We start from the raw sequence: 14,104 nt of genomic DNA on the forward strand, positions 1-14,104 counted from the left end.
ACACTTTCCACAAAAATTAATTCAAATAAATAATATACCTAAATGTAAAAGGCAAAACTATAAAACCCCTAGAATACAGAATAAAAGAAAACCTAGATGACATTAGGTATGGTGACACCTTTTTAGATACAAAACCAAAGACACAATCCATGAAGGAAATAATTAATAAGCTGGACTTAATGCAAATTAAAATATTCTGCTCTGCTAAAGAAAATGTCAAGAGAATAAGAAGACAAGCCACAGTTAGGGAGAAAATATTTGCAAAAAACGCATCTGATAATGGACTGTTATCCAAAATTTACAAAAAACTCTTAAAATTCAACAATAAGAGAACAACCTGATTAAGAAATGGAGCGAAGATCTTAACAGATACCTCACCAAAGAAGAAATACAGATGGCAAATAAGTATACGAAAAGATACTCCACATCATATGTCATTAGAGAAATGCAAATTAAAATAACGAGACACTATTATACATCTATTAGAATGGCAAAAATCTAGAAAACTGACAACATCAAATGCTGGTGAGAATGTGGAGCAATAGGAACTCTCATATATTGTTGGTAGAAATGCAAAATGGTATAGCCACTTTAGAAGGCAGTTTGGTAGTTTCTTAAAAAAAAAAAAAAAAACTAAACATATTTTTACCATATCATCCAGGAACTGTACTCTTTGGTATTTTCCCAAAGGAAGTAAAAACTATGCAAAAACTTGCACAGAAATATTCACAGCAGCTTTACTCATAAAACCTGGAAGCAACTAAGATGCCCTTCAATAGGTGAATGGATAAATAAGCTGTGGCACACTCAGATAATTAAATATTATTCAGCATTAAAAAATGAGCTATCAAGCCATTTAACATAAATGCATATGACCAAGTAAAGAAATGCATATCGCTAAATTTAAAAAGCTACATACTGCATGATTCCAACTATATGACATTCTGGAAAAGGCAAAACCACAGAGATAATAAAAAAAAGGTCAGTGGTTTCTGGGATAGGAAAAGGGAGGGATGAAAAGACAAAGCACAGAGGATTTTTAGGGCAGTGAAAACACTCTGCATGATATTACAATGATAGATAAATGTCATTATACATTTGTTTAAATTCATAGAATGTACACCACACCAAGAGTAAACCCTAAGGTAAACTATACAATTTGGGTGATTATGATCTGTCAATGTAGGTTCATCCTTGGTAATAAAAGTACCATTCTGGTGAGTGATATTGATAATGGGGGAGACTATGCATGTGTGAGGACAGGTGGGAAGTCTCTGTACCTTCCTCTCAATCTTCTTGTGAACTTAAAAATGCTCTAAAAAATAAAGCCTTTAAACAAAGTCTTTTAACAAAATGGACCCAGAATGCTTAATATAAAAAAGCATAAGTTGGATTCCATCAAAATAAAAAAAAAAAATGATTCAACTATATGCTGTCTACAAATGATACACTTTAGATTCAAAGACACAAACCAATTGAAAGAAAAAGAATGGAAAAGTATGCAAGCAGTAACCAAAATAGAGCTGAAGTGGCCACATTAATAATACGCAAAATACTGGTAGACAAAAAAAATGTTACTAAAGACAAAAGAAAGACATTTTACAATAAGAGGATCAACAGTGAAAGATGGCGGGCTTTCCCCCAAGATCAGGAACAAGACAAGAATATGAACTCTCACCACTTCCATTCAACATTGTAATGGAGGTTTCAGCCATTGCAATAATGCAAGAAAAAAAAAAAGGCTTCCATATAGGAAAGGAAGATGTAAAACCTCTATTCACAGATGATGTGATGGTAGATTTAGAAAATTCTAAAGACTCCATTAAGAAAAACTATTAGAATTAACAAATGAGTTCGGCAAATTGGCAGGATATAAGATTGAGATATAAAAATAATTGTAGGTCTCAAAGTTTAAATTGAATTTTAATTTTATTTCTGTAAGAAAAAAATGCCATTTTTCAAGTTGTGGCAGTTCCCCTCTATTCCTAATTTTCTGAGTTTTTTAGTAATGAGTCATTGCTGAACTGTGTCAAATGCTTTTTCTGCATCAACTGATATAATTGTGTGTTTTTGTTTTTTTTAACCTGTAACAGGGTGAATTATACTGACTGATTTTCAAATATTGAATAGTCTTGCACGCTCTTTACACTCTGCTTTAGGTATAGTCCACAAATTTCTGATGTTATAATTTCATTCAATTCCATGTATTTCCCCCCGAGACAAACATGTCCACTCTCACCACTCTCATTCAATATAGTGTGGAAGTCTAGCCAAAGCAATAATGCAAGAAAAAGTAAAAATCTTCCATATTGGAAAAAAGAGGTAAAATTGTGTTTATTCAGAGATGACATTTATCTACATAGAACATACGATACAATCCACAAAAAACCCTACTAGACTAACAAGATTTAGCAAGATTGTGATTTACATGATCAATGTACAAAATTAATCATATTTTTATATAACAAGGAAAAATTATGAAATTAAAACTTAAAAACACATTTACAATAGCATAAAAAAGTATGAAATATTTAGGAATATATCTGATAAAGGATGTGAAAAGGCTGCATACTGAAAACTATAAAACACTTCTGAGAAAAATTAGAGGACCTAAAAAAATGGCAAGATCTACTGCGTCATAATTCAGAAAACTAGTTAAGATTTCAATTCTTCCCATAATGAACTACAGATCCAACACAATCTCAACAAAAATACCACAAGGCTTTTTGTAGAAATTGATAGGCCAATTATAATACTTTCATGGAAATATAGAGGATCTATAGTAGCCAAAACAACTTTGGAAAAAACTTATCAGTCTTAACACTATCTGATTTTAAGCAACAGTATAAAAACAGCGAGGAAGTAGCTTAAAGCAGATAAATTGAGCAATGGAACAAAAAAGAATGTCCAGAAAGATACCCACACCTACTGGACAATTTATTTTTGACAGAAATGCAAAAGCAATGAAGTAGAAAAAGTATGTTCTTTTCAACAAAATGTTCTAAAATTGAATAGCCATATGCAAAAACATGAACCTCAAATGATCTCTCATACTACATACAAAAATTAATTCAAAATGTATCATACACCAAAATGGAAGAACTAAAAACATAAACTTTATAAACATAAAGCAAAAACTGATAGAACTGAAAGGAGATATAGACTAATCTACTTTTTATAGTAGGAGGCTTCAACACCCTTCTCCAAATAACTGATTGATCAAGCAGGTACAAAAACAGTAAGAACACAGATGACCTGAACAGCACTTCAATCAACTTGGTCTAGTTGAAATTTATAGACTATTCCATCTAACAACAAAGGCTCACATGAAACATTCACCAAGATGGACCACATTCTGGTACATAAAACATATTTCAACAAATGTAAAAGAAAGAAACCATACTAAGTATGTTCTCAGAGTATATCAGGAAAAAACTAGAAATCAAGAATAGAAAGATAGTTGGACAATTCAAAATATTTGGAAATTAAACAACATACTTCTAAATTACACATCAGTTAAGAAGTCTCAAGAGAAATTTTTAAATATTTTGAACTAAATAAAAATGAAAATACAACTTTTCTTATATAACAATGTGACTATAGTTAACACCACTGGAGTGTACACATAAAAATTATTAAGATGGTAAATTTTATGTTATGAGTATTTTACTACAATTAATTTTTTAAAAGACCACATCAAAATTTATAAGATGCCGCTAAAGTAGTGCTTAGAGAGAAATTTATAGTATTAAATGCATATTTTAGAAAAAAAGAAAGATCTAAAATCAATAACCTAAACTTCTAACTTAAGAAACTAGAAAAACAAATTAAACCTAAAGCAAGAGGAAGGAAGGAAATGATAAAACTCTAGCCAAATCAGGAAAAAAAAGAGAAGACACAAATTACCAAATAACAGGGAAAAAAATAGGGGTCATCACACTAATCCTACAGACATCAGTCATCAAATAAATATGAGAGAATACTACGAATAGGTCTATGCCCATAAATTTGATAATTTAGATAAAATAGACCAATCCTTAAAGGGCACAAACTACCAAAACTCACTCAAGGAGATATAGATAATATGAACAGACTCATATCTAAAAAAGAAATTAGTAGGAACCCCCCTTCACCCCCCCCCAAAAAAAACACAAGGCTCAGATAGTTTCACTGGTGAATTTTTCCAAACATTTAAGGAAGAAATTATACCACTTTTACAATCTCTTCCAGAAAACAGAAAACAGAAGAGAGATCAATCACTTCCCAACTCGTTTTCTAAGGCCAGCTCATTCGACCTATTCCAAAAATAAATATATTACAAAAAAGAAAACAATAAACCAGTAATTTTCATTAATTTAGATGTAAATGTTAGCAAAACGAATCCAGCAACATATAAAAAAGATAATACATCATGATCCTGTGGAGTTCATTTCAACAATACAAGACTAATTTAACTTCTGTAAATCAATCAATGGAATTCATCATTTAATAGACTGAACAAGAAAAATCATGTGATATTAATAAATGCAGCAGAAACAGAGTTCAACATCTATTTATAATAAAAACTCTCAAAAAACTAAGAATAGATGGGAATTCTCTAATCTAATAAAGACTATTTAAGAGAATCACAGCTAATACCATATTAATAGTGAGATGTTAAGTTTTCCCCTAAGATCAGGAATGAGGCATGAATGTTCTCTTTCACCACTTATAACTCAACTTCATACTAAAAGTGTTAGCTAGTGTAATTAGACAAGAAAAGGAAATGAAAGGTATACAAATTGAAAACAAAGAAATAAAACTGTCTTTATTCACAGACAACTTATTGTTTATACAGAAAACCCAAAGAATCTACCAAATAACTCCTGTACATAAGTGACTTAAGCAAGGTTAAAAGGTACATAGTCAATTTACAAAAGTGAACTGTTTTCCTACATACGAGCAGTGAATACTTGGAATTTGAATTAAAAAAAAAATAATACATTTATAATAGCATCCAAAATGAAGTCCTTAGGTATAAATCTAACAAAATATTTACAGGACCTGTGTATAAAAAACTAGAAATCACCGATGAAAGAAATAAAAGAAAATCTAAATAAACAAAGAGATGTGTGTTCTTGCATTGGAAGACTCATCATTGTAAAGACATTAATTCTCCCCATCTGAGCTATGGGCTTACTGCAATTCCTACCGAAATCCAGCCAGGTTTTTAGTAGACATGTATAAGCTTATTCTAAAATTTATATGAAAAGCAAAGATACTAGGATAGCCAATTCAATTTTGGAAAAGAACAAAGTTGGAGGATTTATATTACTTGATTTCAACACTTACTATAAAGCTATAGTAATGAACAGAGAGAGGCAAAAGAACAGTGAAACAATAAAGAGCTTGGAAACAGACCCACAAAAAAATAGCTAATTTTTGTCAAAATATAGCTAATTTTGTCAAAATATAGCTAATTTTTGACAAAGGTACAAACACAATTCAATGGAGAGAGAATAGTCTTCAACAAATGATGTTAGACATTGGACTGAGCTCACACCTTACACAAAAACAACTCAAAATGGATCACGGACCTAAAATGTAAAATGCAGAAACTGTAAAATTTCTAGAAGAAAACGTAGGAGGAAATCTGCATGACTTTGAGTTTGATGATGAGTATTTAAGTACAATAAACACGAAAAGCAAAATTCATGAAAGAAAAAATTTTAAGTTGGACTTAATATTTCTCACAGAATATAAACCGGTTATGTTTCTAACATGTTAGACCATTTTTAGGGCCATGAAACTATTTTGTATAGAACTATAGTGATGGATACTGATGTCATCCATTTCTCAAAACCCACAGAAATTTAGAGCACAAAGAGTGAATCTTAATTTTAAAATGCAAATTTTAGAACATCGACTTGGGGGGCGGGGTCCACCATGAAATGCAAACTATGACAAATTAATTGTATTGCAAATGTATAAATATAACTTCACTGGAGAGGATGGGGGGGAAAGGGATCTAAATAACTATGGAGATGAATGGAAACTGTAAGAGAAAACAAAAGGAACTGTACATAAGCCCTGTAATAGGTAATGCTGTTTCTCATGAAGATACTGGTTAACAATTCTGATACTACTGTACATGTACAGTGGGACTGAAAAAATAAGTAAAAAGATGGTGAATGTTAGGAGCCAGGTTTCTCACCATTAGAATGGGAGGTTACAGATAAGTAAGGCGGAAAGGCTAGAATGAACCACGTAGTTCTGAATTAGAGTCTGAGACATCAGTAGGGATTCCTGTTTAGCTTAACATAGAAACTAACGAGTCAAAGTAGAAAGAATACAGACATGTATGTATATAGAGGTTAATATACATACATTTATTTCCTAACTCTGGTCACTGACAGAACAAATCCTGGTTTCTAATACCGTTCTCCAATAAAAAGACCCAGGGATCTTCACTGAAATGGCTGATTTTAGGGATGAAGCAGGGAATACATGATGAGCCTGGAGCATCCATCCTGTGGTGCCAGAAAGTAAGGAGGCGCTCAAAATAAATTGCTGGGAATATACCAAAGGGATACAGAAGCCAACTGAAAGAGCTCCTAATGGCAAAAGCTGAAACAATTTGAGCAACAAAATAAATGCAGTTTTCAGTTATAATAACAGAAAACTCTGACATGCTCAATAATAATACTAGGTAATCTTTGATAATCTTCCAACTTTCATTCATATAAAGTTGTGTTATTGTACAGGTATATTTTTTCAAAGTAGGAGGACAGAATATACCAGGAACATAGCTTAAAGGGGACAGACACACTGATGTATGTTTAGAGGGAAAGAGGTCAGGATAATTAGGGACTCAAATGGTACTTAGTAGGGGCTCAAATATTTATTATAAATTTGAATATTATAAATATTCAATATAATAAATATTTGAACCCCTACTAAGTACCAAGAACTATGAAAAATATGGAGAAACATGAGGATAAATAAAATAGTTTCTGGCCTTGAGAAGGTAACTGTCTGGTAGAAAAGATAAAAGCATACATGCAGGCAGTAATGAATCCAAATATTTAAAGGACCCTTGTACAGAAGAGAGTCAGAAGTGTTCAGTATGACCTGAGGGACAGTCTTAGGAATGAAAGGTAAGTAGGGTAACAGGCCGACCCGGACTCAGCATCTTGCACAAAGTTAGTGATTAACATATGTTAAGATCTCTTCTCTAAATGCCCCATACAACAGGATTCACTCCAAAACCAATAAAATTTTACCATGAAAATGAAAGGGCATTATTTCCATCCTATATGGTTATAATCGCCTAGAAAAGCTAAGTTTTTAAAAAAGAATAACATTTGAAAGTCTAAAATGTAATAGAAAGAAAAATATTTCAATTTTATTTCCATTTACACAAATGTGAAGAATCACAAAGTTTGATTTGTCTATCAAGGAGGTCTACTACTGAGCCAAATAATAATCAATTATAGAACTAGACTCTAGAATGTACAAGATAAAAGCGTAATTATTCTATAATTTCTTTATAGAGATTTAGGTCATTAAGGGCATTCATACTTTAAAATTCCACGAATAATTAGAAATATTTAAAAATATCTAATCATTTGAATTAGATAGGAGGGAAGAAAATTATCTAAATGAAAATACTCTTCTCATGTGTACTAGGAAACACAACTAATCATGGAGAGAAGAAAACCTCTCTGTGGTCCTGCTTATCATCTCTGTTTTCAATGAGCTTTTGTTCAAAGGGAAGAAAACAATGAACTAGAGTCAACTGATTTTGTACAAAATTAGGCAGACTAAGTCAGATGCATAATAGCACCTTTGCAAAACAAGCTTATAGAATGGAGGAAATGTGGAGCACAGGGGCTGAGAAAAATGAACTCAGCTATGAGAAAAAAAGGAAGAGATAGCTGTCCAATAATAGTGCTCACTAGGGCACGATAAAGGTAAACTTGTTCAGGTAGGCTGCTGATATAAAGTACAGAAATGTAAGTGTTCAAAAAATGACAGCAATGATGACAGTGATTATTATAAAGTAGCCAGGTCAGAATGGTCAGCATCTAGGAGGAGCCTGGCCTGTAGGAGACTTCAGGTAGAGGATCTGGGAAAGACAGGCACTGGCATTAGTTGCAGTATCTTATTTCAGCAACATATTAAAGTATTAAAAATTGATTTAAAATGGTAAAACAATTCTACTAAAGAAAATCAAATACAAAAACTGTATACGTAGTATGTAAAAATAAGTAGGCAGAGAAAAATCTCTTTCATAGACTTGAAAGAGATTGACCAAAATGCTGATAATGGAAGTATGCTTGACTTTTATTCCTTTATATTTTTCTCTATTTTCCATTTTTACTTATATTGTTTCTTATTTGTTATTACTCAGATGACTAAAACAAACTTAAAAAGTTAGTTTACACATACCTTTCCCTAAAGACATATGATAGACTTGGGAAGTCAAAATCCGCTGTAGTTTATAAAACAGGGTAGATAAAGGAGTTTGACCTTAAAATGAGAATAAACCCACCCATTCATGGAACAGGCTCAAAACAGGTAACATATACATATTCAATTTAAATGAAAAGGGTCAAAGCTCTCATAGGAGAGCTGTCATTTTATATGACCATTATAAATAGAATCCTCTATAGACTAAGAAAAAGGAAAATTAGATTAGTCAACTAATGGAATATTAACAGTGGTGGGATTGTTGGTATCGTCTAAATTTTTATACTCAACATTTTACTTTTATAGGAATAAAAATGCTATTTTAAAAAGATTCTGTAGTTGCACTGGTTACTATTATATAAACCTTAGGTATTTACTTTAATGCCACATTTTAAAATATATTCCCACCATTGCTTTAAATATTTAATATAAATTTAATCTGTGCCCTGAGTCATTTATACATAATTTCTTATAGACTAGAAAAACATTAAGACTGAAGGCAAAATACTATGTATTTCAAAACAGGGATAATTTAATAGTCAAATATATTTGCATATTAGCAGTAGACATAACAAAATTGCTAGAAAGTTTGAGGTAATATATAAAAGGCAAAATGGAATTTTAAAATTGGACTATTTTCTTTGGAACATAAAATTTTAAATTTGAATCTATATTACTCAACTTCAAACATGTGTCTCCCCCTTGCTTACAATTCTGAGAAAGAATTTCAACATTTGATTTTATTTTCCTATATTACTCCAAATCCTCCCAACTCTACTCTCAATGCTCTGCCTCAAGCATCGAGTGGGAGGGTAGATGATGGGGGGTAAAGTCGACCAGAATTAAGGAAGGAAAGGAACAAAGAAGGGGATTTTGTTCTTGGGTGGACAGTTTGGGTTTCTGAATTTATCCTTTAAAGTAATTCTATAAATAGATTCTTTTGATCTCTATTCTAGCAACAACTGCTTAAAATGAATTAGAAACATGTGAGTAAAAAGCATATTTATGTACCATATAATACTAGATTTAAAAATATAAGCTATAAAGTAGAATGTACACTATGATCTCATTTTTATAAAAAATACAAACAAAATATATACATAGACAAAAGATTGGAAGAATATATATCAAAATATTAACAGTGTATATTTTATTTTTTCTGATTATTAATATTTCCTAAGTTTGACAATGAATACATATTTTGTAAGAAAAATGTTATTTTTAATAGACCATATACATTACATGCAAACTTCTTGGAAAACACTATTGGGAACAGAATAAAATAAAAACACAGTCACAACACTAATTAAACTACTAGGCAATTTAAATCTTAAAACAAGTTTTTTTAAAAATTGAGAAAATGTAATTCTCTAGAACTCTTTTCATCTAGAGTTAAATTAATCTTTATAAAGTATAAAAGTAACTTGTCAAAGATGACTTTGCAAAGGCATGATTCAAAATGAAAAAATGTTTTCATGAGTAGCTAAGATCCCATGGCCCTTACTAAATGTACAAGAATCTGGCATTGGATCTACTATAATATATAATAGATCCATTTCAACTATTATGATGTCTGGCATATAGTAAATGCTCAAAACATTTGATGAAATAAAGTCCTGAGTTCATATACAGGGTCAGACAACTTTCCTTTTGAAGAGTAGGATGCCGCAGTTACTAGATCAAACATGCAAAAGAAATGATGCTGCTTGAACTGTAGTGAATAGAAATGATGCAGAGATCAAAAAGGCATGCCTCCGTTTCTCTCAGGTAATTTGTGGGCCTTCTAACCATTCTCCACCTGCAATGGACAGCTTCTTGTGCTACAAACATTGCAGCAACCAGAAAAAAAGTCTGATTCAGAGACTGATACTTATTCATGCCCACAAAGAAAGAACAAAAAGAGAAATTATTCTTTTATAGCACCTACAATTAAACTAGGTGATCAATCACCTTGTAGTAGAATTCGCCACTCAAAAGATTAAGAATTAAAATCATAAGGTTTACAACCAAAGAGGACAAATGTTAGGTTTTAAATCATGACAAAAATGTAATGTCCAAATACTTAGCACAGAAAACATGATTAATAACAAACTGAGAAGATGTTAAAGCATAATCCCTATTAATATTTTTTAGTTTTTTTTTCATGCAAGTGTAAGTAGTTAGGGAGTTTTGAATCTTCATCTTTGCAACTTAGTCACTTGCAAAATTCAGTTTCTTTAAAAACTCAATCTGTTCAATTTGCTGTGATCAGACCGATCACTGATCAATAAGAAAAATAAAGATACATAACTTCTAAATTATGTCTATGGTTACTGGGCTAGTGAGTCTCTTAGAAACCTGTTTTAATGGTCAGTCCTTACCCATTGTTTATGTTAAAATTCCCATGGGCTTAAAGATCCATAAATTTTACAGAAATCACTGAGAAAGATTTTTTTTAATATAATTTTTTACTAAAATAGGTGCTCATACTAATTGCTATTAAAAGGGAATGATTTCCACGAAAAATAAGATTATAACTTCCTAAAGTTAAGCTAAAAGTCTATCAAAGCACTGACATTTTTATGGAACAAATGTAAATTATATCTCTTGGATCAACTGTAAGAAGTATTTCAGACCTGGGAAATCTTAAACTGCTAATTTATTTTTCTTAAGTCCCTACTTTCTGACACACAAACTACTTTCACAATCTTAACTGAGACTTGCATTTAAGAGAATTTTCTAACCAATATTTTGTTACAAATGATATTCAGTAAGGAACACATTTCCTTACCATGTTAACATTCAAAGATATTATAATTTTATTGTTCAAGCATTTATTACAATCGGTAGCTACCTTGTTTTATTTGCATATTGTCTTTTTCCCACATAATTTCTGTAAGATCTGGGACCCAGTCTTCTATACTGGTATATCTCCTACTTCTAACATAGTACCTGGCACTAACAAGTATTCATAAGTACTTACTGAGTTAACAAATGATTTTGGTCAGAGAGCAAAACATGATAAAGAGCTAGACAGTCTATGCCCTTAGATAGTCTATGCCCTCAAAAAAATTTTTTTAAGGTGGCTTGTTATTATTTTTATGGATCTTTTTATGTTTCACTTATAGTATATGTGCAAAAAAATTGCATCTTTTTTTGGGGGGGGGAATGAAAATGACCTCCAATATTACAGCTGGGTTTGAACTTACAAATTTGCTCTAAAGAGAGTCAAGAAGAAAGAAGAAAAAGAACTAATGGTAGAAAAATAGTTGTGCTTAGTATTCTACCAGGATTTTATACATGCTGTCTCAGATAAAACCCTGGAGGCACTGTCTTCATTTTAATATGAGCAAAGTGAAAATCAGAGAGGAAGTCATTGGCCCAAGGTCAAGAGAATGTTGGAATTGGGATTAGAGTACCAGTTCTTTCTTAAACTAAAGCCCTCTTTATTTCTTCTACTCCATGTTGTCTCCACAAGAAGCATAAAAAATAACTATAACTTTTTCAGTAACAACACATTAAGTGCATTAAATGATAGTTACTATTTCCAAAGAAATGTTTTGATTATTCAATTTATATAATTTTTAGAACAGGAAATATGTAAATTAATAATTAAATTAAATGTATCTTTTGGTGAGGCTGGAGTGATACGGGTAACAAAGTCACAAGAAAAGACACATTTCAATGTATATATTTTCACACCCACTATATACTTATTGTAGAACTAATGAAAATCTTCAGATTTTGAGGCATTTTTAATTGAGAAAAAGGATCAGATATACCTTTTAGAGAACTGTGTTTTAAGATTTATCTTCAGGGTAATTTTCAGATTTCCAATTGGAATCTGAAGTTCATGCCCATCTCTCCAAAGAATTTTCTAAATTATGTGAACCTGAACAATCTATATGATTAACAACAGGGTGATCATTAGTAGCAGAAAAATACAAAAGAACACGAAAATAATTCTGTTAGACTGGTGACATTATGGATGAATTGTGGTTTTTAAACTTTTTTCATGTTTTAAAGTTTGTTTAATATTAATTTTAAAATAAATGCCTTGAGCCTGTTTTTTTTGTTTGTTTGTTTTTTTTGTTTTGTTTTTAGGAAGGTCAAAATAGCATTGAAGAAAGTGCTACCAAAAAAAAAAAGGCAAAGCAAATTGTCGGCATTTTCTCAAACCTAGAGCTGTTCAACAGTGCAAGGTGTTATCTCATAAACCCTGGCTTCTCCCAACAAGTTTTCCTCTCAAAGCTTGGTTAGTCAGTCACCTTTCCAGAAAAAGAGATGGACCCTCTGAGCAGGAAGGGAAATTTTGAGTCCTTTGGGTACAACCCCATGGGAACTGGGTAGGAAATTAGACTGGAGTAGTTGTTCTCAAAACGCTCCCTGGATCACCAAAATGGAATCACCTAGGAAATGGTTAAAATGCATAACCCCAGGCCTGGTTCCAGATAATGAATTCACATTTCTGAAGGGGGGCTGGGAATCTTCATTTTAAAAGGGTCACAAGGTGAAATTCTTGTGCACAAGAGGTTCGGACAGAACTGGACTGGAGGCTGAGAGACAACATGATGAGCGGGGTGGGTTTGGAGCCATGCAGATTTGGGTTTAAATCACAGTTCTTCCATGTAATAGCTCTGACTGCAAGTCACCCAAACCCTCGAGCCTCACAATTCTTTCATATAGAAAGTGGGATGACACTTACCTTGTAGTGGAGACCAAGTAAAAATATGTGCGTGTGTAGTTATGTGAATTTTAGTTTGTTTTAATCCCTGAATATACACAACTATTACTGGACCCTCTGATTCTCTTCCCCTAAGCACTATTTCATATTTTTTTTCTCATTTCTCCCCTTACCCCCAGGAGCCTAGAGAAAGATGACTTGGTCAGGTTACCACAAATGAGGGCAAGATTTGGTCTACATCAGAGTCACAGCTGTCCCGTTTGGCTCTCCCAGTGTTTCATAATTTACTGTTAACTAGTTGCCAACATTAAAAAATCAAGAGCTTCCACGTGAGAATCCGGACATTCAGATGCTAGAGATCGCTCGGTCCCAGGCGGCGGCAGCCCCGCAGCCCCGGAACGTGGGGCTGGAGACCTCCTCCCGCGCCCCATTAAGGGCCCCCGGGGCTCACCGCGTACGAGTCGGACATCAGGACGCCCGGGATCCACTGGCGCAGCTGCCTCAGCTGCAGGCAGCTCGGCGCCTCCTCTGCCGCTCCGCATCCCCCGGCCGACGGGGCTCCCACAGGCCGCGCTTGGAGCCCGGGGACAGCGGGGTCCCGGCAGGCAGCCGGGGCCCTTGGAGCCCAGGACAAGCAGCCCCGATCCTCCTCACGGCCTCACCTACTCACCGGACAACTGCCGCGCGCGCGGACCACTCACCCACTCCGGGCGTTCCCGGGGGAGGTGCCGCTCCTGCACCGCCCAGGTCAGCCCCGCCCACTCCTGCCCAACCTAATCGCCGCCTCGCACCGCTGCACGTGACGCGTGTCGACCAATGGCAGCACGAGGCGGTCCGTGTCGCGACCCGCCACTCTGGGCGCTTTCAAAGCCCGCCGCAGGCGAGGTCTGAGGGCAGCGGGAGCGTGAGGTGTCGGCAGGCTGCGGGGGGCGCGCAGAGAAGCGGTGCGGACACTGTAGGGTTAGTGGGCCGCGCACAGGTGGAGATGAG

At 33.8% G+C, this 14,104-nt stretch overlaps 1 protein-coding gene across 2 annotated transcripts in view; it reads right to left on the reverse strand.

Moving 5' to 3' along the window:
• PTPDC1 (protein tyrosine phosphatase domain containing 1) overlaps nt 1-13,838 on the reverse strand; it is a 57,508-nt gene extending 43,670 nt beyond the window's left edge. Inside the window, exon 1 of one of the 2 annotated variants that reach the window (XM_011384778.2) lies at nt 13,566-13,838. In XM_011384778.2, coding sequence (XP_011383080.1) covers nt 13,566-13,583 — 18 coding nt within the window. In that variant the 5' untranslated portion in view covers nt 13,584-13,838. The remainder of the gene's footprint in view (nt 1-13,565) is intronic. The other variant, XM_011384779.2, reaches the window with a different exon arrangement.
• Between the last annotated feature and the right edge of the window lie 266 nt (nt 13,839-14,104).

This window comes from Pteropus vampyrus, unplaced genomic scaffold, assembly GCF_000151845.1.
Source record: "Pteropus vampyrus isolate Shadow unplaced genomic scaffold, Pvam_2.0 Scaffold623, whole genome shotgun sequence".
NCBI classification, from domain to species: domain Eukaryota; kingdom Metazoa; phylum Chordata; class Mammalia; order Chiroptera; family Pteropodidae; genus Pteropus; species Pteropus vampyrus.